This window comes from Mustela nigripes, chromosome 7 (genome assembly GCF_022355385.1).
Source record: "Mustela nigripes isolate SB6536 chromosome 7, MUSNIG.SB6536, whole genome shotgun sequence".
In the NCBI taxonomy this organism is placed as follows: Eukaryota; Metazoa; Chordata; class Mammalia; order Carnivora; family Mustelidae; genus Mustela; species Mustela nigripes.
This window is the reverse complement of record NC_081563.1, coordinates 54109633-54137170: the sequence shown is the minus strand read 5'-3', so window position 1 is coordinate 54137170 and position 27538 is coordinate 54109633. Positions and strand designations below refer to the sequence as shown.

Sequence of the window (27538 nt, the reverse complement as noted above, 5' to 3'; positions counted from 1 at the left end):
ACACTAGGGTATGAGCTGAGAAATGATCCATCCTAATGAGCAGTAAATTAAAAATGGGCTTTTTATCAATGCAATAATGAAAAACATGCTAGGCCATCCTGGGGCTGCGTAGCAAGGTAAGAGGTAGGACTATAAACAAAGAAACTGATTTTTAAAACTCACTAAAATTCAGCGTATAGGCCCTGTGAGAAATCCCTTTTCTGGCTTAATAGGCACACTTACTTTTTGATACAAAATGTTATTTCCCAGCTCGGTCTCCAGTCTTATTCACTAGGCATGGCTCTGGTTTACTTTTCGTTCACTCTCAAAGGACAAAACTTTGCCCCCTTTGAAGATACTCTTTCAAATTGAACATTAGTCATGAAGGCAGTTCTAAGAGTTCCAAAGAGGGGCTCAGCTTCCCAAGGGGACCAGAGATAACACTCACTCGAATGTAGAAGTCCCAATGTGTTTGTTTTTAAAAATCTGTCCAATTATCCAGAAACTATACTTCATTTTTAGAAGACACATGGGCCCTGGGGTTGCTGCAGGCACCCTAAGGAGATCATTGGAATGTACCTATGACGGGGGATGGGAGGGAAGGCAGAAGAACAAAGGCAAACTTCCCAAACAAAAGCCTACTGTTTCCTTTCTCCCTGGTAAAGAGTAGTGCATCTTCTGGTCAAAGGTACTTAGAGCAATTTGGATGCATGCCGGGGAGGTGCTGATGTCATAAAATGATAGTGGACGGTCGCTTTGGGCAACTCAGAATCAGGGACAGAAAGGAGCATCTCTTCTCGAGGTGCTGAGTCAGGCTGCACATCAGTCTCCAGAAAGATTCATTTAAGTAATAGCAGCTACTGATTGCTGAGCACCTAACCCTGGGCCCTCCCCATTCTATCTCATTCTATCCTCACAGTACCCACGTGAGGGACAAGTTATTTGTATCCCTTTTTTGCTAAGTAGGAAACTAAAACTCAGAAGTGCCCCAAGATCACCTAGATGGCCAGAGGTAGAAGCAATTTGGACGTTGGGTGATCCAGAGGCTTTTGACTACTTCCAAAACAAAGATCTCCACGGATCCTTGGGTCCCCTGATCCCAAATGTCCACCTAACCCTGATATATACCTCACTGAGAGGTGCTGATTCCCATGACTCCCCTTCATTTTGTAGGCAGGAAACCTCAGCTCAGAGAGATTTGGCTACTTGCCCAAGGTCACAGAGCATATGAATAGGGAGTCAGGACTTGAACTCAAGTTCAAGAAAAAAAGCCCTCCCAAATTCAGAAAGCCCTGGACCGGAGAAGGAGGAGCCCAGGCTCTAGTGTGTCAATGTAAGCAGTTGACTGTATGTTCACAGGTAAAGCACCTCTTCCCTGACTGGCCCCTTTCCCTTGAACTTCAGGAGTTTCGTGTTATCTGGCAGTGTCTCCCCTTTGCCCCTGCTTTCAGAAAAAGCTCCGATTTTGCCAGTCATTTCTGAAGTGGCTCCTGCCAAGACTGTGTGAGTGTGTGTTCCCACCATTAAGGCCCAGACAAAAATATCGTAAGTGGAAATTTACTGGAGTGTTGCTTGGTCAGACAAAAGCCCCAGTCGTCAGGGATGGGATGGAAATAAAGGAGGGGTTGCCATCCCAGGGTAACCAGGTGGTAAGGATTTTCATTCTAGGACAAAAGACCTTCTTGAGGGTGTGAATTGACACAGCCCAAAGTTAGTTAGGGCCGTGCCTGATGGACTCACCCTTGACCTTGTCCCTACTCTACCATGCATGCAGTTGCCTCCCAAATGAAAATTCTAAGCGACACATGAACTTAGCACTCACTGTGCTCCTTTGAGGCATGGCTGGAAGAAAGCCTTGCTTGTGAACTTACTGAGACTGTCATTGCCCCAGCCCTGCCTATCCTGATGGGGACAATTGGACCCCTCTACTTCTGCACCCAATGCCTGGACTTCCATAAGCCCTGCTTGTCCTCACTTAATGCTGCTCCTTTGTCATTTCAATAGGATGGTGGAAGAGAAGGGGTCCAAAAAAAAAAAAAAAAAAGTCAGAGCTGGACCAGACTTAGGAGAACCCCAGGCAGGCTAACAATCTATGCCACCCCACCCCTTAAACTGGCATTCTTTAAATATTTGCTCAACACCCATTCAGAGAAAAAGTTGGATGCTGCTGAGGGAAAGGAAAAAAAAGAATGCTATCTGTGGATCCTTTCTCCATGCAATTCAGCTCTGGCCCCCAGTGTGCATACTGTAGCAGTTCCTTGGCATCCACTGTTATTTAAGTGTGTGCCTGGGGTCTCCTTCCCACCTCTTCACTGAGTCTCTATATAGGTCTGTGTTCTTTTAAAAGCAGTCAGTATCGATCACCCTGATTGTGTGGAAGTCTCTAGCCATTTCGGGAGGCTTGCCCTTCCATCCCAATTCCAAAGGTAAAACCCTCCCAAAACTAATTGTGCACAGCTGCAAGAGTTTGTGTGTCAGGAGACACATAGCTTGTGCATGAATCTGCAATTGTCTTCAACCAAGTAAAAGCAAAGCTTTAAAAAATATATTTATTCTTAGTAGATTACAGCTGTCTTGAGTGTACCACTTACTCTGACCTCAGTTTTTAAAGGATGATGCTTTGCTTAGAAGATAATTTGTAAGTTTTATAAATGTCAACCAGTCAAGAATTGTTTTTGTTGGAGATTTGTTGAAAGGAGAAAATATTTTGCAAGAGTCTTGGGCCCCATTACCTTCATTTAGTTTTCTTGCAATACATACACCATCCCTGTTACCTTCAGATAAAGATGAATGCCAAATACCATGATGTTATGTGTAGTATGATTCCAATTATGTAAAAAATAATATGCATAGAAAAAAAAATCCTGAAATAGTGTACCCTAGAGCAGTAACAGTGTTTATCACTGAAAGTTAGGATTACCAAGGATTTTCATCTCTTTCTTATGTACTTCTCTATTTCAGACTTCTTACTTGTTTCTCACACTCACTTTTCTGAGTCTTATATTGCTAAACACGTATTACCTTTATAATTAATAAAAATAACAGAAAATAGGAGCAGAAAATCACTTACATCCTGAGAAATCAAACTAATTGTGCTGAGGACCAGTTCCAGAAGCCAGTGAGCCTGGAACCACAAAGGTCACACCATATGTGGGACTGGGAAACATATATGCCCAAAAAAGACAATCCAGAGATAAGCAAGTCTGCTGGATAGCATCCCTATACTTCTCTGGGAATGAACTTGTGGTCTCTTTTTTTTAACTTCTTCTCCTGGGGCCCTGATGGAATCTCAATCCTTGTGTACATGATGACTGGGATAGTGCACTTCATTTTATTCTAAGACTGCACTTGACTCCTGAGTCATCTATTGCTATTTATAGGTGAGGTCTTCTTACTCTACAGCCTTCCCGTCCCCATCAGCTCAGAACCTTGGCAGCAATATAAGTGCCACTTCTTCCCACTCTAAGCCTCGTTTAGCTATAAAGCTCTACCAAACAGAGTGGTTCAGGTGCTAAGCCTCCTACCACCAGGAACATCTGGACCCTTAAAACCCCGCTGGAGGCACTCTTCCTTACTCCAACCAGGTGTCTTGCAATGAACCTCAAGCTGTTCCTCCCTCCTCTACCCATTGAGTTATAACAACTCTGGACTTTTCTGAACATTCTATCAATACCTAGGGGCCATAGACCACCCAGTAAGATTGAAAGGACCCTCTACGATGGGCAAAATACATATTTATAAAGCGTGATATTCATTATACCGGGATTTTCCACCTTGATACTATCGACGTTCAGGCCCACATAATTCCTTTTGAGGGGGAGAAGGATGCCCTGTGCCATGTAGGATGTGTAGTCCCATCTCTGATTTCTACTCACTAAACACCGGTACTACTTCTCTCCTGGTATGATAGCCAGAACTGTCTCAGACATTGCCAATTGTCCCCTCAGGGACAAAATCACCCCATCAGAGAACCACGGCACTATATACGTGTACACAGATCCTATTTGGGTAGAGAACTTTCTTTTTGTCACTCCTATACCATCTAGCCCTGATACAACCTGGTAGATAAGTTGCTAGACAGACTCAGTTTGCATATGTGTTCACATTTTGTGTTTTTCAGGTGCCTCAAAGCCAATGAACCTAGCAGTACCCCACTTTAGGAATAACAGCTGACATGTCAAGTGCTTATTAAATGCTGAGCATTTAATGCTATAATCTCATTAAAAATGACATCAGCTTATGAAATGAGTATGAATCGCATCTGATAGGCGAGATCTCTCGGTTGCAGGTAGGGTTACGTAGCCAGTGGGTGACACAGCTGTGATGGAACTTGAGCCCAGGCTCATAATGAGCTCCCTGTTTCTCCATCCTGGTCCAACCTACCCTCAGAGGCAGGAAGGCAAACCAAAAGACATATCCTGGATACCTGTAACCTACAGGGACTGGTAAAATAGTTATGTAGAGACCCAGGGAACTTACATGGGACCTGTTGGCCAAGTCCATTGCCTGATCTCATAGTTAACTAGCCAGTGAGGGCTTCCAAGGAAACCTTGCAATAATTCCAGGCCAGGGAAGTGGTGGGTAGATGCAGGTCATGCCTAAGAAGAAGGATGGTGGCCAGCTTGGCTCTGTGATTATTAAAGGCACCCCACTCTGGCTTCAGCTGGGGACAAGAGGACATTACAGCAGATGTGCTGTGTTCTGAGGAGTATTCCCAACTGCCCCTCCACCACCTGCACACACCATCGCTTCCCATTCTGACTCTTGTTTCTCATTGCTCTGACCTCAGAGCCACTCTTCAGCCTTTCCAAGTAGAAGCCATTCTCTCCACTTTCAAATTCTCTGCTTTGTTCCCTAATGTAGAGTTTAATGTCTTCTATCAAGAAAATCCATAGACTTGTTATCTCACCCATTTACGAAAACCTCCCCGCCCAGGGCCTAACACATAGTCCATGCCCAAGAAATATTAATTTCCTTCCACTCTAAGCAATGGGCTCCATTTAGCTTTGCAGTAAGATCTCTGTGTTTGTGAATTATCATTGCAGGAGCCCCAGGAGGGGAATCATCTACCTCCTTTCTGGCTGGGGCTCCAGAGAGCTCAACCCAGATGCTTGGAATTTCACAAACTTGGAGTCGCGCTGAATATCATTTTATTTCAGGTTTTTGCACAGCATTTTAAAAGCCTCATTCTTTCAAAAAGCTGGTTACTCTTGAAGTCAGCGAGAAGATAGAAACAGCCTGTCTGTTCTCCCTTCGTTCAGACACATTCCCAAACCAGCTGATAATTTGGTGCTGAACAGTTATCCTTGGCTCAGGGATTCCCTGAAAATGCTCCCTAGACCCAGAGGAGATTGGGCGAAAGAGCAGGGTGAGCTCATTTGGTCCCTAACCTTCACTATTTTGTAACAGTAGGAATGTAAACTCCGCTGTGGAGCTTACATCAGCTTTTGGAGGGTTTCAACAAGTTCCGCCAGATAAGACTAAAGGGTTCACTTGTCCTTTTGACCAGAGATAAATATTTACATCAAGAAAAGACTGCCAAGGCTTGAAAAATATTTGAATTATTTAATCAGCCTATAAAAGGATTCGCTGTGATTGGTGTTTGAATTAGCTAATGAATTTTAATCCTGGTTTTATCCCAAATCCATTAGATAGTCACCAACTGCAGGGAGGAACTCTGGGAATTTCTTCAATAATCTGAAAAGAATTATACTGATCCAAGGTCAAAACCTGGGAATGTACATATTTGAGTGTATGGTTCTGGAATGTGGGTTCATGACAGTAGATGGCTGTCTCTCTTAAGGTGGCTGAACCTGACCACGGGGCTTTTCAATCCTGTTTCCTTCCCATAGGAGACAGTGTCCTCCAGCCCTGCCCATGGAACATCTTAACCATTTGCCTCCAAAGTGGCCAGGTCACAAAAAGAAAGACTCAGCTCCTGGGATAGGTCGGGCTGTATCACAAAATCAGCTGTGAGATTATGACAAGGTGAAATGGCCAGCTAGTTTAATTTCATTTAATAGTTTAAAGTACATCTGTTTTAAAATTAAAAAAAAAAAAAAAAAAAAAAAAGCAAGCTTGACCTTGGGCAAATCATTGCAACAAAACCTGGGTTTGAAGTTCAGCTCTGACATGTACTAGTGGTGCAACACTAATTCAATCAACAAACCTCTCTGAGCCACAGTTTCCCAAATTGTAAATGATAAGTAATAGTAATGTCCAACAAGACCATGAGTGTATAGTGTCAGACAAAATCAGTATGAACTTATAGATTCAGACATATATGTGGATACATATGTCAGTATCGTATGAGGATACAGACATATGTGAGAATAAGATGGATGTGTGGGTACTTGGCCCCACCCTGTGCCCTGTGTGCATACCCTCAGGGGTGCCCTGTTCTCAAGCCTAGGGTGTTTGACAGTTTGGTGTAGTGCCACTCACTGATCTCCAAATCCTGGTTTAAATCAAGCTTCTGTTCAATTATCAGATTCTTGTAGACACATGTTTTAGATTAACCTATGCCGAGTGTATGCACCAAATTCTGAAATATCTTTGGCAAAAGGCAAGGAAATTTATATCTACAGATCATCTAAAAATTCCCTTAACTTCTGGTTTCAAACCCTTGCCCCTCCCTCATCTTCTCCCCCTTTGCCAAAGAGCCAAGCTGGTCTAGCTCCTGGTCTCCACCCGCCCTGCCCACTGAGTGCTAACAAGCAATGACTGCCCAGTGGACAGAGGGACTGGGACTCTGTCATCCTCAGAGTAGATTATGGTCCCACAAACATCCCAACACCACTGGCCTTGGCAGAGGCGGCAGCAAGGTTGGCATGGCCCCTGAGCCAAGCGTGGCTCAGCTGAGGGGGAAAGCTTTGTGCCCCACTTCCCAAGAGGACGTTCCAGGAAGGAGTCAGATGATGTGAGTTATGGAAACCAAATGGCCCTCCTTTGTTTAGAGAGAGAGAAAAAAAGTCACTCATTTTTGTGGTAAAGTGAAAACAGGCTCCAAACCAAACAGTCCCTCTCAGAACAGAAAATGCCAGCTCCCCAGAGCAGGCCCATAGCACCAGAGGCTGATAAACTGATGGAAGGCGGTGTTGGGCCTGTGTGATAGCCTCCGCGATGTGTCCTCAGTCCTCCCAGTGAGGTTTTCCTCTGCTTTGCTCCAGAAATATTTGGTCTCTCAGGCAGGAAAGGAAAATGAAGGGAAGGAAAAGAGAAATGTCTAAGTGACCTAGGCCAATCTTGTCCTCTCGCTCCTTTCCAGTTGGGACAGAGGGCTGGGGAGGAGCTTTGCGGAGAAGAACCTAGAGGGTGCGTGGGCACTAACAGCCACGTGAGCAGGCCGGGCCCTGGAATCTCCCTCACGTAGCTGCAGGGCACTGTCTCTGACTGGGATGTCCCCTTCAAGCTGACCAGCACTTCCCACAGAATGCAGCCAAGAGTCACAAGGCCTCCTGTGGTTCCTCTGTGGCTGCCCCGTGGCTCTGTGGGCTGACTTCTTGGGCAGGCATCTGCACTCCCAGGTATTGCTAGCACATGTACAGCAGGATGAGCCATGGGCAAGAGAAAATACATACAGTTTCTAGTCAGCCATGTTTATCCTGAGTTCAGTTTATTCTCTAACACAAGCCTTTCCTGGAATGGAGAGGCTCTTGGCAAGGGAGGAATAGTGGAGAATTCAGTGCTGGTCCTGGCTTTGCCTCTCATTTGCTGTGCAACTGTGGGTCATTGTTGCCTCCCTGGGCCTCCATTTTGCTTCTGGAAAATGAGCCCAATGCCCTTGCCTTGCCTCAAGTCACAGGGTTGTTATAGAATGAAGGAAAGCATGACTCTTAGCAAGAGGGGGCAGCCAGACGGGCTGGGAGTGGATCCAAACTCTCCTGTGTAACATTGGGCAAGTTTCTTCACCTCTCTAGTCTCTTCTCCACTTTTAAAATGAAGGGAGTAATATCCTTCCCCAGTAGCATCGCTAGCAGGTTAAATACAATGATGTGGTTTATGCCAATCGCACAGAGAGTGCCGACCCACAGCATGCCCTGGGTTGAGTCTTGCCGGCATGATCATCAGCATAGGCTGGGAACTACCTTGAAAATAAAAATGCTCAGCTTGAGCATTGGGTGATCCGCCAGTGTCATCATAAGCTTCCTAGTCTCATTCAACACACCTCCACCATTCCAGCAATGGTCCATGATCGGCGAATGTGAATTCTATATATGAGGAGGGACCTCCAATACTTCTTATTGTTTTTAGGAAAAATCCCCAAAGCCCCACCATGGCCTACAAGGCCTCGGTCTTCTGGGTCCTGCTGCCTTTTCTAGCCTCATCTTGAGCCCCTGTCTCACTCAAATTCACCAGCCTCGTGGGCTTCCTTTAGCTCCCAAAAAGCTCTGGGCTCCTTCCTGCCCCAGGATCTTTGCAGGGCCGCTTGTCCCACTCCATGTCCTCTTTGCCTGACCACAGGTCTCAGCTTATATGGCCTTTCCTCTAGGAAGCAGTTCCTGACCTTCCTTCCCTTTCTTTCTTTGTGCTCACCACAATTATAGTTAAATAGCAACATGCATCATCTCCAGCATGTCAGCGGCTTGAGTGAGGTGGTTTCATCTCTTTTGTTCATTGGAAAGCCTAGCACCATGCCGGACACATGGAGGACATTCAAAAGAATAGATTTTTTAATAAAAATGAGAGTGCTTAACAATGTCTCCCCTGCAGCTCCTATAAAATCCATGAAATCAGAGACCATGTTTCTGTTCTCACAGCCTGTCTCTCTAGCTCATAGAAGGTCTTTAATAAATATTTGTTGAATGAATGAATGACTTGGAATAACCTCCCTAACTTTTCACCCCTCAAAGACCTCCCCACACATCAGAGTCTCTGCCATCCATCATCTTCTTCCATGGAGACGCCATGCTTAGCTCAGACATGTCCTCTAACCCCCATCCCAGGTGGCTCTGCTCCTACAGTCCAGCCACAGAGGGCATCAGACTTCCTAATCCATCCTCAGGCAAGTGTGTAGTGTCAGCCACAGTCCAATGTCATTAAGAGACATTGGTTTCGTAACAAATGTGCACAGCACAATACCATCCTTCAATTATACACATATTCCTTTTTGTCTTCTAGGGCAAGTGTTTGTAGTCACAGCTTGGTGAAAGGGGCTCATTATTCAGCTTCCTATCACCGGCAGGTCCTACTGCAATGTTTTGCACAGACCACACACCCTTAAATGTTGTACTGTGAAGGCATGAATACTGTATACTGACTATAGTTAGTAACTTCTCAGAACCTTGGACACAATGAAGTTTTTAAGAACCTTGAGATGAAAACTTTCTCAGCTTTCCCCAGTCACCCAGAGAGTAAGAGCCAGAACTTCCCACCTCCAGAGTCCCCCCATTCTCATCCATCTTCCACAGTTACAGCTGCTGAAACTCCCATAATCATCCCTTCAAGTTTTTTCCCCCTGAAACCACCAAAGTTCTTTTCATTCACCTATGTCCCATTTCCTAAGTTCTCATGCAAAGAATTTAGACCAAACTTCTTCCTATACTGATCTTTTCAAATCCTACTTACCTCCTACTCTACAATATATCTTCTGTTTGCTCTGCCTTTGCTTATGCAATTCCTCCCACCAGAATGTGTCTTCCTATCTCTCCGCCAAAGCACATCTCAAGTTTTGTGTTCCCTGTCAACTTACCACACCACCCGCCTGAAGGGAGCTCTCTGTCTTCTGAAGCCAAATAATATTTTGGCCTAGCTACTTCTTGTATGTGTCAGCAAGCTTTTTCTTCTTTAAAAAATTGAGATACAATTGACAAAAAGCATTATATTAGTTTCAGACATACAACCTAGTGATTCAATATTCATATAGAAGGCAAAATGATCACCACAATAAATCTAGTTAACGTCCATCACCATACAGAATTACAAATTCTTTTCTTGGGATGAGAACTTCTAAAATTTACTCTCTTAACAACTTCCAAATATGCAAAATGGTATTATCAACTATAGTTGCCATGCTGTACATGATATCCTCATGTCTTATTTGGTAACTAGAAGTTTGTACCTTTTGACCATCTTCACCCATTTTGCCCAACCCCCCACCCCTGGCAACCACAAATCTGTTCTCTGTATCTATGAGTTCATTTCTTTTTTCTTTTTTAGAGTCCACATATAAGTGAGATCATACAATATTTATCTTTCTCTAACTTACTTCAGTTAGTGTAGTGTCCTCCAGCTCCATCCATGTTGTCACAAATGGCCAGACTTACTTCACCTACGACTGCATAATCTATGTTTTGTGCGTGTACACACACACGCACACACATATACATTTGCTACATTTTCTTTATGTGCCCATCCACGGATGGACACTTTGGTTGCTCGCTCCTGTCTTAGCTATTATAAGTAATGCTGCATCAACAATCTTTCTCCACGAATGTGGCTTCTTTCTCAAACTAGACTCAGACCCGAAGCTCCCTGAGGACCAGTGTGGCATCTTCTGGTTTCCCCGTAGTTATGCCTGGTCAGTGGTAAGAGCTCAGTCTCTATTTGTTCACTGATTGACTCAGTTGGATGTATGGGGTTAAGGACCAGTAATCTAGCAGAAGAACCTTAAAGTTCATTCTCTCGAGTGGATTTTATGGCTCAAGACCAGTGTCTATTACAGAATTACTGCTTTTCTCATGTCTCCCAGGATTCGATGGATGGCCTGTAGGAGTCACTGAACATGAAATTCGAAAGTTGCTTCACCCTTCTTAATCCAGTGACTTCCTTTTTACAGATGAGAAGCCCTTCACTGTGGAAGACACTTACTTGCTGTGTCCAGCGCCTATCTTAAAAGAAGTTGGCATGTAAGTTTCCACCAGCCACTGAACCTCACTGCCAGGGGAGAGAGAGGAGGTAGAGGGGACAAAGGGTGAAGAAAGAGTCTTTCTTCGTTGTTGTCATGCAGCCTTGTCTAGACCTCTCCAGGTAACGATGACGGTGCTTCCGGTGAGCAAGGCACCAGGACAGATGTCTTACAAAGGGTACCACACTTTATCCTCCCAAGTTCCCAAAGAACCAGATGCCTACGTCATCCCAGTTTTACGATGTGGAATCTATGGTTGAGCGAATTTAAGTAGTTTACCCAAGGTCACACTGCAGTAGCAGAAGGGTCTAGTTTCCAACAAGGGTATGTCTCGCTGAATCACAGCTACATTTCCAGAGCTCACACTTCCCAAAGCCCTCTCACACACGTTATCTCACCCTGGCATCATAATTGCCCTCCTGCATGATTATCCCTCCTTAGAGATAAGGAAACATAGAAAGGAAGCTCAGACAGGTCAAGTGGGTCCAGAGCTAGTTCAGGACCCCAGATTCAGACCTTCTGAGGCCAAACTCCGTGCTCCTTCCTCTGTGCCCCTGAAGGGCATTGGGTTTCTGTTGGGTGTCTGTGAGAGGAACACAAACTCGCTGAAGAAAGAATGACAGCTTTGAGGAAAAAATACTAAACATGCTCATCTAACTTCTGCTTTCAATCATTTGTTCTAATTATGAAGCCTCCAAGTCTGGTTGCCGACCCTGGCCTTCAAGTCCACTGATTCCACAAACGAACCCTGTGTCCATACTGCCAAAGACAAGCAAAACAGAGGTTCAGGTTTCAGTGAGTGTCACAGAGATGGAAGGAGGGCGGAAGGCCATTCATGCACTGCTGTACCTCCATCAGCTTTTCGGGATGGCAGCAAAGCCCCTCATCAGAATTAGTCACAGAGAGCCCCGGTAACGACAGCGGAACATTGAGTTTATAGCTCGAAGGGTTTATGCCCACAGACTCAAGCCATGTTTTGGGAACACTTTTTCTGAGGACAGTGTGTCTGGTAAATGAAATGGTCACGGGCTTTACCCATTCAATGCAATTCGCTGCCATGTAAGAAGGGCTGAACTCAACACCCAGATACACCATCGAGGGTATCCTGACATCTCTCTAGAATGCTAGAGCATGCGGATGGGCCCTGGAGGCCATCCTCCACATGTTACAAAAGAGACCGCTCAGGCCCCCAGGGGAGGAGACCACAGTCCCCAGGGTAGTTAGGAGCAGAGCCTGCAGGGGACCTAGGTCTCACAGCTCCTTGCTCCTCACACACCACGCTGAGCATCTCTGGCTCCCTTGTCATTGCAGGAAAGCCGCGCTTCAGGTCAGCATGAACGATGGCCTCTCTTTCATCTCCAGCTCTGTCATCATCACCACCACACGCTGTGTAAGTCATCGCCTTCCCTTTCCTGAAGGCTCTATTGTCATTCTCATTTCCCTGGAAGTTTCCAGTTCTGCATTCTGTTCACTAAGCTTTGATCCCAGCCCCGCAGGGCCAGCTGCAGGCTGGATCGGGGGGGGGGGGGGGGCGTGCCAGACCCCTGGAGGGTATTGGGAAGGCCTGTGTTGGGTTTCTCCAACTGGTCCACTTCTGTGACCGAGGGAGGGTGAGACCTGAAGGCCCTGGCGTGTCCAGATGGTAAGACAGGGCCTGGGTCTGCGCAGCGGTGAGGGGGGCTATCCAGACACACTGGGTCTAGGAGGAAATATGCAGAAAGAAATCGGACGGCACACGCAGAACACATATCTTCAGGATTTTCCCTAAAGGGGAAGCTTTTCCCTAAAGGGAAGCTGGGCAATAGGGCAGTAACTAAAGGACGATATGCAACATAAGGAGAGTCTCATTTAGAACGGCAGAAATTGCAGCTTGTTTATACGATTGTGGAAATAATCCAGGAGAAAAAGGAAACTTGGTGAAGCAGGGTGGGGGGGGGGTGCTATGCCATAAGGATTGTGAGGCAAGAGTGGGGACTGTATTCTACCCGCCCTCAGACATCCCTTCTCTGGGTCCTTAATGGCAGGTGGTTTTTATTTCTGGTTATGCATAAAGCCACCTGCACAACTTTTTAAAAAAGTGATGATGCCCAGGCCTCGTGCCAGATGAAGGGAAGCAAAGCCGGGAGTGGGCCCAAGCTTTGGGGGCTCCGGTGCCTCCTAGGGAGTTTGTCAGGTGTGGCTCTGGGTGGCAGGCCTTCTGCCAGCGTACATGCTCCCTCCTGCTGGCAGGATCTCAGATCTCAGCCCATCAGAGGCCTGCCAGGGCTCTGCAGACCTCAGCCTCTAACACGAGCAGTTCCGAATTAACCTTTGTCTGAATAGTCAGGTATTCTAACCAAATGCATTTTTTTCCATTGGATCATTCTAAAGGCTAATGTGTTTGGCCTAATGGCCAACTTAGGTGGATACTATGGTCACGTCCTTCCTGGGCTTTGGAGGACATGTCATGGGAGCCCCTGTGTAATGGGGGCTTGTCTCCCTAACATTGTCCTGGGGGGTAAGCGATAGCAGGCATGCACTGAAGTCAGACAAAATCAAAATGAGTCATATCATAAATGAGCAGGAAGTCCCGCCTCATGGTGGACAATTTTCGCTCGCAACTTGTGCCCCTGCACCAACCCTCACCTTCCGCTCCCCACCCTCCCCCATCCCTCCCACCACACATACACACATTTCCATCCTGTGGTTGGAGCGAACCAGTTTTCCTGAAAGCAGGGTGAGCCAGTGCAATGAGTATAGACAACGGAAAAGTTTTACTTGACCAAAGTAAGAAAGTAGGGTTGCCGCAGAGAAGTGTCACCACTGAGAAAGGTCCATGTCTCAGGCGCCCCTCAGTGGAACATCAAATCTAGAGACCAAATTAAGAAAACCTTTTGGAGAAACAGTGAAATTTCTTTAAGTGTATCCCGCCTGATTCTTTTAGAAATTGACCCTTCTGGAACTTGCCAACCTGCAGGAAATGATTAAAATACCTTTTGGAGAAACAGTGAAATTTCTTTAAGTGTATCCCGCCTGATTCTTTTAGAAATTGACCCTTCTGGAACTTGCCAACCTGCAGGAAATGATTAAAATACCCCAAACCTAACAAGTCCATTCCAGATTCCTCCCTGCTTTTGAGTGATCCAGCAGTACGGGCCTGTATTTCTCATTAGGTATGACTGTACCACAGAGAAACAGCCATGCCCTTGAGGCCACAAGGGCATGAGGAGGAGGAAGGGAAACGTCTCAGGACCAAACTTGTGGTATGGCAGCTACAGGACTAGGACTGTGGCTTAAGTCCCGGGCCTGAAAGCCAAGAAGAAAGGGTATCCTTACTATTGTACTGCAGAAGGAAAAGAGCTCAGCGCACAGTCCCCTCTATCTTTCCAACTCACTCCCGCCTCCGTTCATGTCTTCTATCTCCCTTATGCGAGAACTCGTCACTAAGTTTTCTGTTCACTTGACCCTTGATAAACACCACCCCATTACATCTTCTGCATTATTGCCCTTTTCACTTGAGAATGCTGTATGTCTCTAACAAAATTATGAATACCCTAAGATTTGAGATCCAGGACCATTCATTCATTTGTTCAGCAAATATCCATTGATCACGTATAATGTGCCAGGCACTATCCTGGGTCTCCGGGATACATCATAGGACACTACAGACAAAGCTCTCTGTCTAGAGGGGAGGGGCAGAGGGAGAGAAAGCAGAAAAGAAACAAGAAACAGGGACGCCTGGGTGGCTCAGTTGGTTAAGCAGCTGCCTTCGGCTCAGGTCATGATCCCAGGGTCCTGGGATCGAGTTCCACATCGGGCTCCTTGCTCGGCAGGGAGCCTGCTTCTCCCTCTGCCTCTGCCTGCCTCTTTGTCTGCCTGTGCTCGCTCGCTCTCTCTCCCTCTGTCTCTGGCAAATAAATAAACAAAATCTTTAAAAAAAAAAAAGAAAGAAAGAAAGAAAGAAACAAGAAACATAACAAATTAATTACACTGTATGTCAAAAGGTAATATATGCTACAGAAAAAATAGAGCCGAGTACGATGACTTGGTACTACTCGAGTGAGTGTATTATAAACAAAGATACGTTGAGAAGGTAGCACTTAAGTAGAGACTTGAAGTTGACTGTAAGGCTAGTGGAAGAAGACCATACCAACCAGAGAGCCCCAGGGCTTAGACCTCAAAACCAGAGACATGCAGTGTGTTCCAGGAAGAGCAGGAAGGCTGGTGGCCTGTCGCTGGAAGAGAGCCAGGGAGGCGAGCAGGACATGGTGAGGTCATGGGGATGGAGAGTGGAGGGTCTTGTGAGAACTTTGGCTTTTGCCCAGAGGAGCAACACGAGCTGACTTAGATTTGAAAGATCTCTCTGGCTGCGGGAACAGCCCGTGGGAAGGCAGGGATGGAAGGACCATGACTGGTTAGGAAGGTATGGCAATATTTCAGGCAAAAGATGATGATGGTTTGACTCAGCAGAGAGCAATGGTGATGAGAGAAGCAGTCAGAGTTGGATATACCATGAAGGCAAAGCCGATGGATTTCTCAAAGCATTGGATGTAGGGCTTGAGAGGAGAGATGGCCAGCATGGTCCCACATTCTTCAGCCTAATTACCTGAAAGAATGGAATTGCCCTCAGTGGACAGAAGGAAGACTGAAGGAGCAGGTTCGCGATGGAGGAGGTCAGTTTTGTGGTCAGCTAGATGTGTGGCCTTGAGCGTGTTTAACCCCTTTGTGCATCTATTTCCTAATCTGTAAAATTAGAATAATAATACTTTATCTCTCTTTGCTGCATTGTGAATCTTAAATGGAATGATAGATAGATGGCAATTGCTTGGTAGAAGGCCTGGTAGGGAGTACTGCTTAATAAATGTTAGATGCTAGGATAGTAGAAGCTTAGTCAAAAGTATTAAACTGATTGGAAATTCTTTCCAGAGAGTTGGTTCCCACTTCGGAGGCCTATTATAGTAAAAGGAGTCTCTTGAGATAAGATGGATCCCTAGGGGTCCATGTCTGTCGCTCAGCCAAGCACAGGTGATTAAAAGAAGGTAGACGAGATGGTCAAAATCATCTAGAGAAAAAATGGGTCTACAGTCAATCATAAAATGCCAATACCCAGCAGGACCCTTCATAGAAGCTCAAATTCAAAAGACTAAAGTCAACACTGGACAAAATAGAGACGCAGGTGGAATGTGTGGCCATCCAGAATATGAAGTAAGGCCTTGGACTTGCCTTTGTTTCTTCGGCAGCTGGTTTGAAGGACAAGGTTTTTAGATCAGAAGTGATCCCTTGGGTCTGAGTAAAGGGTTAGTCTTGGCGATGCCAGTCACAGCCTGCCCCGCCCATCACCTGAAACCAAAAATAATTTTAAAATATGTAGTTGAGACTTTTCTTTCCTTGCTTTATTTGGTGCCCATTTGGACAACCATGTCATAGTTTTCAAGATCCGCAATGAATAACTGCTGTTCTTTGCCAGGAGCAGAAATTCCATGAAGTTTTACAGGAAAGAGTTTTTTCCATCCAAGAGCTAAAAGATTCCTATACAAATGGTAAACTTTGTGAAGCTCCAGGACTCCAGGACTCTAGAAAATGGTCAAACATCCAAAGTCCTCTTTCACAGCATATGTGAATATGTCCCATCTCTAGAGTCTCAAATGGCCTTCCTTTTCTTCCCCAGCCTCTAGCCATAGGGGAGAAAATCAGGACCATGGTGTTGCTTAAGGGGAAATACTTAAAAGAAGTTTGCCTTTTGTCTTGCAAAGCAAGCAGATGTCAGCACCTTAAAGAATTTTTCTTCTTTTACATAAATGCCTTCAAATTTTGTAACTTTCCAACCAAAGTGTATAAAAATCAGAGAATCCCTCACAAGTATTTCTTGAAGTCCTACTGGTTCATCACTGTTCCATTTACATTTTACAAAGTTGTTACCCTTAAGGAGCTTAAAATACACTTAGAGAAAGGAGCTCAACACACATATAAAGGACTATGTAAGTAAAGAGCAAGATGGTGGGAACCAGGTGTAAATGATCTAGGATTTCAGAGTAGGAAAAGAGTGAATTCAGGAAGAGAGAGACACGAGGGCTTCCTGGAGGAGACATCCCAAGTAGTGATTTGAGAGAAAATAATTTCAGGGGAAGAGGCGGGAAGAGGCTGTCCACTAATGAAAAACCAACCTGAGGAAGAACTAGATATGCCTGTGAGCACAGTTAGTTCATGCCCCCTCCCAGGAACCATAACTTTTTTACTCTTTTCCTCTCATTTTGTTTGTTTCTGAGGCCTTCTTAATTTGGGGCCATTTCTCAGATGGCAACTACTCTCCCAGGACAGTAGTTATTACCCTTCACCCCGAATGTAACAATGAGGCCCAGCTGATTCCCTTCCCTATTAACTATGATGAACATTTGATTAACACTGATCTCTAGTGTATTAGAGAATCACCATCTTTGAAAGAAAGGTAAGAGACCTAAAGTTTGACATAAGGTTCTAAACTGGATCTGATAGAAAGTCAAATAAGATTAAGCTGCATTTTCTTCACTATTTTTGAAAAAAAGAATTTCTCAGTAAATGAATCAAGTAAACAGGAATGTAAGAGGAATACTTGGACTATTCCCAAGAATGAATTAAAACCAGTAAAGGTTATGCATTATTACCACATAAACATTCCTATTACTGAAAATGTTCTATCATGCCAAGCATGTCTGGAGATCAGAGGAGGTAACGTTTCATGCAGAAAAGAAATGCAACTTCAGGAGGGCAGCTCACAACAGACTGGATCTTCCAGTGACCCCTGAGGTGGCCACAACTTGCCATGCTTCAGGAACACAGGGATTGAACCTGATATTCTGGGGATGAATGTGGTGTTCACTTATTTCCCAAAGATTTTTTTAACCATTTCATCCTTCAGATTTTTGTGAATTCAGACTGTTCTTTTCTGAAACTAGTTATATTTTTCTGCCGATATTTGTTTGAAAGAGAGAGAGAAAGACACCAACAATGTGCAGAAGAGCCACCAGCCATGACAAAGAATTATCTAGTCCAAGATGTCTGTCATACCAGTTTAAGAAACTCTGAAGAATTAGGATTTCTTGGAGGGAGTCTGCATTCTAATAAGCTTGCCAGGTAAATCATAAACACACAGGACTCTTACCATTATACTTACCTGGCACAAAATGTCCTCCAAAGTTTAAAAAAAGCATTAGAATCTATTCAAGAAAAACGATTTATTACATATGAGGACTAACATATAACATAATAAAAAACAAATTCTTATCCTCTTGATTCATTCCCAATCTTACTCATTTAGGAACCCCAAGATTTTAAAATCAGATCCTCTCTTTTATGTTTCTTCTTTTGGACAGTATCTTCTGGTATAAAAATAGGAATTTGCCGAAAATAATTTTAGCCCAACATGACCAGTCTAGGGATCTTCTCCCTTTTGTGTTGCCAGGCAAAGACTATTAAACTTTCTCTCCTTTTCCATGTTCCAAGTATTCCCTTTGCTTCCACCCCTCACAGTAAGGCCCCGTGAGCGATTGGTGAGCCACAGACTTGTTAGTCCTTGTTTCAGTAAGAGAGGGCCCAGTGAGCATCAATATTGTTTTTAACACTTTATGGCTCCCAATGTCTCACAAAAGAGAGGGCCTCCAGCTACCATGTAGAGATAGGTTATAAGTCAGACACAACTGGAGACTTGGAGTAAAAAACAACAATACAGATACTGGAAAGAAAAATTGCCTCCCATGCACAGTGTAGCACATGTGCTCCTTGAGGAAAGAACAAAGATTGTGTCTTATTCACCGTGGCAACCCAGCACCTGGCACAATGCCTGCACGTAGTACTCAGCAGATAGTTGGTAACTAAATGAATGAATGAATGAATGAATGAACTCAACTGGGTCATACTGAGATCATGATGGCACCTGCTGGTAGGAGAGAAGGGGAGCCAAAATACAGGAGGATTAGAACAGGGGCCACTGAGCTGGTTGGAAGATAGTCCTCCAAAGAAGATGGCCAGCAACCCAATGTACACATCCAAGGAGTATGGAGAGCTTGGGCATGATTTAAGAGGGACAATTCTGTTAGCCAAGAAACTACAACCAGTGATCCCAGACAGGGCAATAGTCAAAGACCGCCATAGAACAGCACCAGCTCCCCTAGGAGCAGACTCTTGCCAGGGGTGCAGACCTACATCTAGAAAGAGCCCATTGAACTGGATCGAGATTCAGGGCAGGCTGCCAGCCAGTCCGTGAGGGTCTACAGCACAAGGCTGGGAGTGAAACAGAACCACAGCAACTGACAGAGAATCTAGCTAACTAAATCTGTTAAGCCCAAAGGACACAAAGATGTAAGACATGGGGAACGGACAAGTCTGGAAGGGATTGCAATCTAATGTGATAAGTTCTTCAACTAAGAATTGACCAATGCCATGTGAGAGCATGAAGTAGAGTGTCTGGGGAAAGGAAGAACAAGAGAGATGATACGTGAACTCAGTTAGGAAGAAAGACTGGCATTTGCTGAGTTAACATAGCCCGGTTAAAGGCATGTTTTGGGCCACAGGGGCTGTGATGGGTTGGGATGGGGTATTAGGAGAGCAGGACAAAACAACTGAGACCAGTAGCAAGGCCTTTCTGCCTCAGTGTGGAGTTTCTTTAATATTTAATATAAACATCATACACGATGCAGTTTTCATGTTAACATCCAACCTTTCCTCATTCAAGAAATAAACACCTTTTATCTTCAGAGGGGAAAAAGAGAATCTAAGGAACTGCAAGGAAGTCATGACTTGGGGAGCATTGGCATGGCCTGAGCTCACACTGAAATACCAGAAACTTGTGCCGTGGCAGCTCACCCAGTCTGGTCAGGGCTGGCTCTAAAGAGGGTGTGCTGGGCCTCACAGATGGAGGCTGCAGTGACTTAACCCAGGAGAGGCTACAGAGGGGGTAAGGACCACCTCTGAGAACTGCCTTCAGAGCTGTCCTCAGCACCTTCCCGGGTTCACTTTGTAAATCGGTTCAATTCTGTTACTAATTTCTTTGAAATAATTAGGAAGATGCAAATCCAGCCTGGTTTTGTAGTCATAGGGCTATCTAGGTAAACAGACAGTTGGCATGGCTGCCCTTGCCAAAATTGCTTGAATTTCACCAGCCTGGTAGGGAATGAGTCCAGCAGCCTGTGCTGAGTGGCAATCTGGCCTTCCAACATAATAAAATATTACTGCATGCTCTTCAGAAAAAAGTAGAAATCAGAGAAGACTTTTTTCTTCTATTTCTTTTCCAAGGTCAGCAAAACAGTCCATAAATCACAGTAGGTAGCTATCTTTGGGATACGTACTTCATACCAATAGCTGTAAGCATGTGCATCTCTTGGGTAGGAAAGATGTGTAGGAAGGAGGCTGCTGATGGAAAATGGGGCCAAAGATCAGGATCAAAGTGTATTAGAATAGTACTATAGGCAAAATGTTAAGGACTCAAACAAAAACCTCCATGCCCTTCAGAATCCACAACATTGGTGCCAAGACATAATATATAATCCAAGGGGTATATATTTTACACTGTGGGGTACAAAAGGCAAATATCAGGTGCCCAGAAATTCCTCCATCTGTTCCAAAAACTCACAAACCTCCTCACAGGCCTTCGGATAAGTCACTTGACACAAGCACTACACATTTTGAGGAGTGTCTACTTACTGGACCTAAGGGGATTATGTCCCAGTTACTCAAAAAACTGTTGCCCACCCCCCTGCAAGAGAGAGCTGTGGACAAATCATCCCAGAAATTCAGGGAGAACAAGTAGGCAGCTCGTGCTTTACTCAGCCCCAAACGCCTATCCCGTGAGTGCCCTTTTCCCAACAAGACCCTCCCCGAACTGTTTCTCAATTCTAAGAAATGGCCCCTGGAGAAGACAAGTCCTTTTCCAAACACCCAGGTGAGGAGGGCAGGACCAGTGCCCACACTCTGACTTTACCCTCTAGCTTCCTTCATCCTAACATTATTCCACTTCCGGTCCAGTTCACTCCCACACCCACCTTCTCCTTGTTCATTTAGCTACTGTGTGTTCATATAGGCTGGAAGAGTAAGAGGAGAGTGGATTGGAGAGGAAATAGTAGACTGACCTTGAAGAGGGTTTGAATGACAGACAGATGGTGGAGTTTGGACCATTGGAAGTCATTCCAAAAAAGTGCAAAGCATTATTTTAGAAAGATCAGTCCATCATTTGTATGTTCCAAGTATATTAATAAAAAAACATTAGTTTGGGTGCCATTGATTAATAAATTTGTTCATCTGGAAAGGAAATAGGCTCCAGTTTACTTTTATACTATCTGAAGGGAACTTTGTCCCCTAAATGGCCAACCCACAGCCCCAGAGCTTACAAGTGACTCATCAGCATTTCATGCTCAGCCCTGAAAAAGAATGGCCTTTACTTTATTATTGCTGTAATTATAGGTAATATGTCCTTTGAATGATGTGGCTTAACAAAACACAGGGGAAAGATTAGTTGGAGAAGAAAAGTGGAAATAAACATGGACTCTGGGATCAGATCAATGTGGAGGCTGAAATTCTGGTCCTTAGATAACCAGCCCGCTACACAGCAGGGATCCAGAGTTAGTTTTCCTCACCCTGATGCCATAAGCTCTTTGAGAATCAGCACGGTGATGGGGTTTCCAAAGAGTCTCTGGCTTCTGAATTAAGAGAAGTATTGTATCTGTGACTAAAGAAGAGACGGAACCTCTGAGCTTGGTGGAAGTAAAATCTCATTTGAGTATTGTATGAAATACCAGGACGCTTCAAGAGAGAGCCCAGAGAAACTGAATGTGTGAAAAATATTGCCAAATATGGTCGGCTACATAGAATCTTCTATGGAATTGGGACTCTTGGCCTGAGACAAAGGAGGACTTGATGGCTGTTTTTAATATTTGCAGGACTGTCCTGAGACAGGAATGTCTGCTTTTATTGTATAGATGCAAGGAGTAGAATAGGCTGCTAATCTGTTTGTGGCTCAATTTTTAAAAAGGTCGACATAATTGGCTGCTTAAGAGGGCGGTGAACTCCCTCTTAGGGTTGTATTCAAGCACAGGCAACTTGACAAGTTGGCAGAATTATGTAAATGCCATTCATGCCTCAGACAGCCTGTTGGACTTAGCTTTCAGACCCCTTCCAGCACTGAGAGTCTATAATTCTAAAACTAAAAGTAAGCTGGTAGAGGAATAAGGTAAATGTTAGGAGTCCTATACGGTAGAACAACTGAGTTTGGCTCTTATATTCTGCAAATAAATATGAGATCCTTCTGTTGGGACACTGGAGGTGTATTGTCTTAGTGCAATTCAAACTGGCCAACATCCAACCAATACAAAAGAGATTATATTTCAAACCAAAGCGTGTTCCTTTTGAGCTCCTTCTGAGAACAACTTGTTTCAATAACTTCAAAACACATCTTCTGATTTACAAACAATTGATATACTAGTCATAAGTCATTCTCATCTCTTTATTAGTTAGTCTCAGGAAAGCCATAAATAATTCAAGGTCTTTTTCACAATATCTAGTATTTTTTTACTATTATTATTTTAACAAGATGACCTCTGGTTTCTCATACTGTCATTAGAAAGGGCAAAAGACCACAGGAATATCAAAATGCACAATTCAGATATCAAATGTTGTTTGTGAACTGAAATAAAAATAGTTTGCCAACATCTCTATTTTGATAACCCTTGTATGCATAAAAATATCTTTTCAAATGTGTTTTGGAGGAGTTGGGCTGATTTGTTTTTCTTGGCTGTTTGAGCAATTGACTTTCAATATTTTTATCTCAAAGTATTCTAAAGAATGTTTGCCTTAAGTTTGAAATTTCTTTGTTTTGAGAATAAATAAGAAAAAAAAATTTCTGAATCTAGGCTCTCAAGAAACTCTGTGATAAACACATATAAGATGGCAATATTTATTTTTAGAAATAAAAGCTAAATCCAAATAATCCATAACCAAGATAAATATAAAGGACCAAACTCAGCAGTTAAAAAACACAGACAAATTGTGTTTAAAAAATATCACACTGTATGCTGTTTATAATAAAAAATACATTCAATAAAATGTAAGTATGAGAAAAGTTATATCAGGAAAATACCAACAGAAAACTAATATAGCTATATTAATATTAGATAAAACAAACAAAGTTACTGGTATAAAGAGGACCATTACATAATGTTAAAAGTAACACTTAACTTGGAGGGTATAATTCTAATCTGAACTTAATGACATATCCTCAGCATATATGAAACAAATATTGACAGAATTACAAAGAGAAATTGATAGATCCACCACCACAAGAGATTTAAATACAGTTCTTTCAGTAATTAATAGATTAAGTAGCCCAAGGAAAATTAATAAAATATAAATGACTTGAATAATACAATTAAGCATCTAGTGGGTACACAATGAGATTACAGCAAAATATTCTAAGAAGGGTCCAAATTTTTTTGGTTGCATTAAATAAGGGTTACAAAATTATAAGATTAATTAAAAAATACCATTGTTTTATAAATTCTAAGACATACTTTTTGCATACCTTAACATCTCTGAAATTAGTATTTTTCAGGTAATCAATAATACATCATCCTTTAATTGGCCACATTTTCCCTAATGGCTCATCAAATAACCAGTTATCTATAAGAATGCATCTTAAATTCAGTGAAATATTTCCCATCTGAATGTACTGTGCCCAAAATGAAAGAAACATATCCTGAACAAAACTGATCAGTCTTCTCCTTTCCACCATCCACCCCATTCCACTTTGGAAAAAGAGAAGTCTAGCCTCTCTTCTTTGGAGAGTAGGGGGAATAAGAGAGGGCAGGAGCTGATCGACAACTACATTATGGCCAACTTCATGGTATAGCCATTGGTGCTATTGCAGGGCTTATCATAGCTGGGGAAATCTCACATTTTTGGAAAATCAAACAGACATCTAAACCTTTTGTAAGTCAAAGCAAAGTCATAATGAAAATTAGGAAATACTTAAAATTAGTCAATTATGAAGATGTCACATAACAAAACTTGTGAATGCAGCTGAAGTGGTTCTTAGAGGGAAATCTGTAGCCTTGAATGTTTGTATTAGAAAAGAAGGAAGTTGGGACGCCTGGGTGGCTCAGTTGGTTAAGCGGCTGCCTTCGGCTCAGGTCATGATCCCAGCGTCCTGGGATCGAGTCCCACATCGGGCTCCTTGCTTGGCGGGGAGCCTGCTTCTCCCTCTGCCTCTGCCTGCCACTCTGTCTGCCTGTGCTTGCTCTCGCTTCTCTCTCTAAGACAAATAAATAAATAAAATCTTTAAAAAAAAAAAAAAAAGAAAAGAAGGAAGTTGTAAGCTAATTAGCCAAGCATTGAACTCAAAACATTAGAGAACAGAGTAAACCCTACTGAAAAAAGAGAAGTCCAAAAGTAGGAAAGTAAGAACAAAATAGAAAACAAGACAAATAGAGAAGAAAATTATTAGTTGGGGGGCAGGGAAGATGAAAAATAGACATATGTCTGAAGAACCGTGTTATCACTGGATGGGGGACAGACCACACTCATTACTGTCACAGGCTGGGGCTCTGCTAGAGGGAGATCATTAATCAAGAGAACCACAAAAACACATGTTGATTGAGCTTATCCCTCACCTATTTCTTTGGTCTTTCTTCCTACGGAAGCCTTTGTGCAAAAATGAATGTTGCAAAATACAGTATAATGTTTACACCTTAGTCTCCACCATCTTATCATGTGCTAAAATCATGAGCCATGGCCTAATGAGCCACATCACTATGAAACCCTCGATTTTTGAGGCTGTTGGCCCTTCCAAGCACCATGGTTTTTGAAGTTTATCATTCTGTGTTTTCTGACCTCTCACTTCTTAGTATATGTGTGTCTCCTGTTCTAGATGCCCCCTTTCTAATTTGACAGTTTAAGATATCAGATATCTTAATATCAGACAACCAAAGCTTTTATAATTTGTATATAAAAGAAGAATTCCTGATCTCTGAACAAGAACTTGAGAGACAGTGTATATCCTAAGCACACAACCTTTAGTGAATGACCGGTATGTCCATTCATGCCTACTCCTGGGTTGTTGGAGCTACTCTGAATGTTTGAGCCTTTTGGGTTGAGCATTCTGGATTAGTGAGCCTAGCTGTGAGAGGCACAATTTTAGGAAGAAGTGCATATTTTAAAGAGGGTCCAAAAAGTATGTATGAGTGGAGAGGGAGAGGGGGAAAGGGTGGGGGGTGGAGGAGGAGAAGAAGGAGGAGGAGGAAGAAGGGGAGAAGGAGAGCAGAAGTAGAGAAGGAGGCACAAAGGGAAGGCTTGATTAACAGTTTGGGAAATAGGGCCAAAAAGAAGAGAGAGCCTCCAAAGGTCTCCTTTCTGCCAACACTGAAATAATTGCCAACTCCTTACATGGTCCAAAATTGGCAAAATCCATGGACTAGACTATCATAGAACTGGAGGAGACAGCAGCCAAACCCAGGCCATATTGTCCTGGGTGGCAATTTATGGTCACATCACACCAAATCACAAGCTGCCCCAGGACAGCTTCTGATCAGGACATTGTTTGGGATTGACATGATTCATATTGTTTGCACTCCCCAAAAGCCAGCAAGCTCTTCCTTCTGCTTCCTACAGAGTGAGAGTTCCCCAAGAGTATATAAACACCTTTGCTTTTGCAAAGCAACCAGCTTCATTAGGAAATTCAGAGGTCAGTGATTTAATTTATATCTCCCTAAAACAAGAGTCTATCAGCGCCACAAGCAATATATAACTAGCATTCCTTTGCCATTACCATGGTTGCTAGAACAGATGTTAGGTTGGTCCATGCCCAAAGCAGTGGGCTTAATGTTTTGTTTCTTTAAAAAAAAAAAAAAAAAATTCAGAAGCATTTGAATTAGCAACAACTAAACTATTCCTGGGCTTCTTTTACACACAACCCAGTGTCAGGAGAACTGGTTCATTTACAAGCCAAGAAATATGAAAGGTACAGCTAAGGCAATTTATTTTACCTTCATTGCCCAAATGCATGGAATTGGAAAAGGTATCCAAAAGTTCAGGGTTTTGAGAATCTGTATAAAGGTACAAACTCAACCTAAATGAATTTCTAGCAAATAATGCTGCTGATAGAATTCAATCTAGCAACTCGGTTGACCTTTATCTGCTAGACTTAAAATTTGTGAATGCATTGATTCTTAATAGATAAAAATGTTTGATGATGATTAAAAATTTGCATTCCATACCTCCTCATTGTAAATAAAGTAATGTCCATCCCTACTTCTGTGCCTTTGATCACAGTTTACTTTCCTTCTGGAATGCCCTCTCCTTTTCTCCACCTACCCACATTTCACTGTGGCTTCAAGGCCTGCCAAGTGCTGCCTGGACCTGCCCCAGGATGCCTCACTGACCTTGGCAAGCCTCCTGAACTCTCTCTGCTCTGAGCTCAAGCACTGTGGTTTGTAACGTCAGTTCAAGTTTAACTCCACATACCCTGTGCTGCTCCTTCAGCGAACCCTGTGAATCAGTCCTGACTTTAATTGTGCAGTGATGACGTCTCCCAGGAGTGGAGACTGACTGTGCTGATCTTTGTCTCCTGCTGCTCACCGTGTTGGAAACTCAACAGAAAATGATAAGTTGGTTTCCAGATACTCTGTAATTCAGTGTAGAGACACAGTTTTGGGGGCGCCTGGGTGGCTCAGTTGGTTGGGCGACTGCCTTCGGCTCGGGTCATGATCCCGGAGTCCCGGGATCGAGTCCCGCATCGGGCTCCCAGCTCCATGGGGAGTCTGCTTCTCCCTCTGACCTTCTCCTCTCTCATGTTCTCTCTCACTCATTCTCTCTCAAATGGATAAATAAAATCTTTAAAAAAAAAAAAAAAAAAAAAAAAGAGACACAGTTTTGAGGAATCAGTCATCAGGGTCACCACTGGTAAGCATCTATGTCTGTGAGGCCAAATCATAGGCCTGGCTTCTTCTACCTTTCCAAGTTCATAATCTAAGGCAACAGCTATTAGTATATTAGTTACTGCTAATAGGTAATAATGATGCTGACTAATATGGGAGGGATGACCAAGAATACCAATTAAGCGCATGCCTTAAATAAAAAGCTACATTAAAGGCAAGGAGACCAGTCCCTGCAATGAAACAAAAAATGAAAACAAGAAATTAGCCTTTCTCTTCCAGTGTCATCATATTTAAACATTACTAAGGAACTTTCTAATCCTATTTCAACAGCCCACTCACAGGAACTAAGACATTTTGTGTACTAATGAGCTGCATCTTTTCTGAATTATTCTCTAAAAACTGGTTTTGATTAACAAGCTCTATGCATTTTATGGAGAGAAAGGAAAGTGCTGAATGAATCCAAGATTTACGTATTATCACCCTTACCATTGTGAGTGAGATGAAGTATCTCTACTGCCTCAGGGTGACAAGAAGACCAAGATGATGCTAGAAAACCTTGATATGGAGTGTCCTTCCGTGACAAAGGACCTCAGAGCTTGAGTTTAAAGGAGTATAGTATCAGTCTCCCCTCAGTCACGTTCCAATGATGGCTTCTCTAAGTCCTTCTGGTTTTATTTACATAAGGCCCAAAGTCATAAGATTTATAGCAAACTAGAATTCGCACATCCAAATGATTGCTAGTCCTTCAAAATATTTACCTTGGAAAGTCATGTACTTTCTCCAACAACACTGTCACGATGCCAGCTATCCTCTGCACTCCAGCTCTGAAATTACCATCACT

The 27538-nt window shown here is 43.4% G+C and overlaps 1 protein-coding gene and 1 long non-coding RNA gene across 3 annotated transcripts in view; one reads left to right on the top strand and one right to left on the bottom strand.

Moving 5' to 3' along the window:
* Positions 1–27538, bottom strand: part of LOC132021488 (uncharacterized) — a 175844-nt gene that overhangs the window by 16266 nt on the left and 132040 nt on the right. The gene's annotated exons all lie outside the window — the stretch shown is intronic.
* ANTXR1 (ANTXR cell adhesion molecule 1) overlaps positions 1–27538 on the top strand; it is a 212953-nt gene that overhangs the window by 90913 nt on the left and 94502 nt on the right. The window contains exons 11-12 of the mRNA XM_059405947.1: positions 10757–10826; positions 12137–12215. Coding sequence (XP_059261930.1) covers positions 10757–10826; positions 12137–12215 — 149 coding nt within the window. The remainder of the gene's footprint in view (positions 1–10756; positions 10827–12136; positions 12216–27538) is intronic.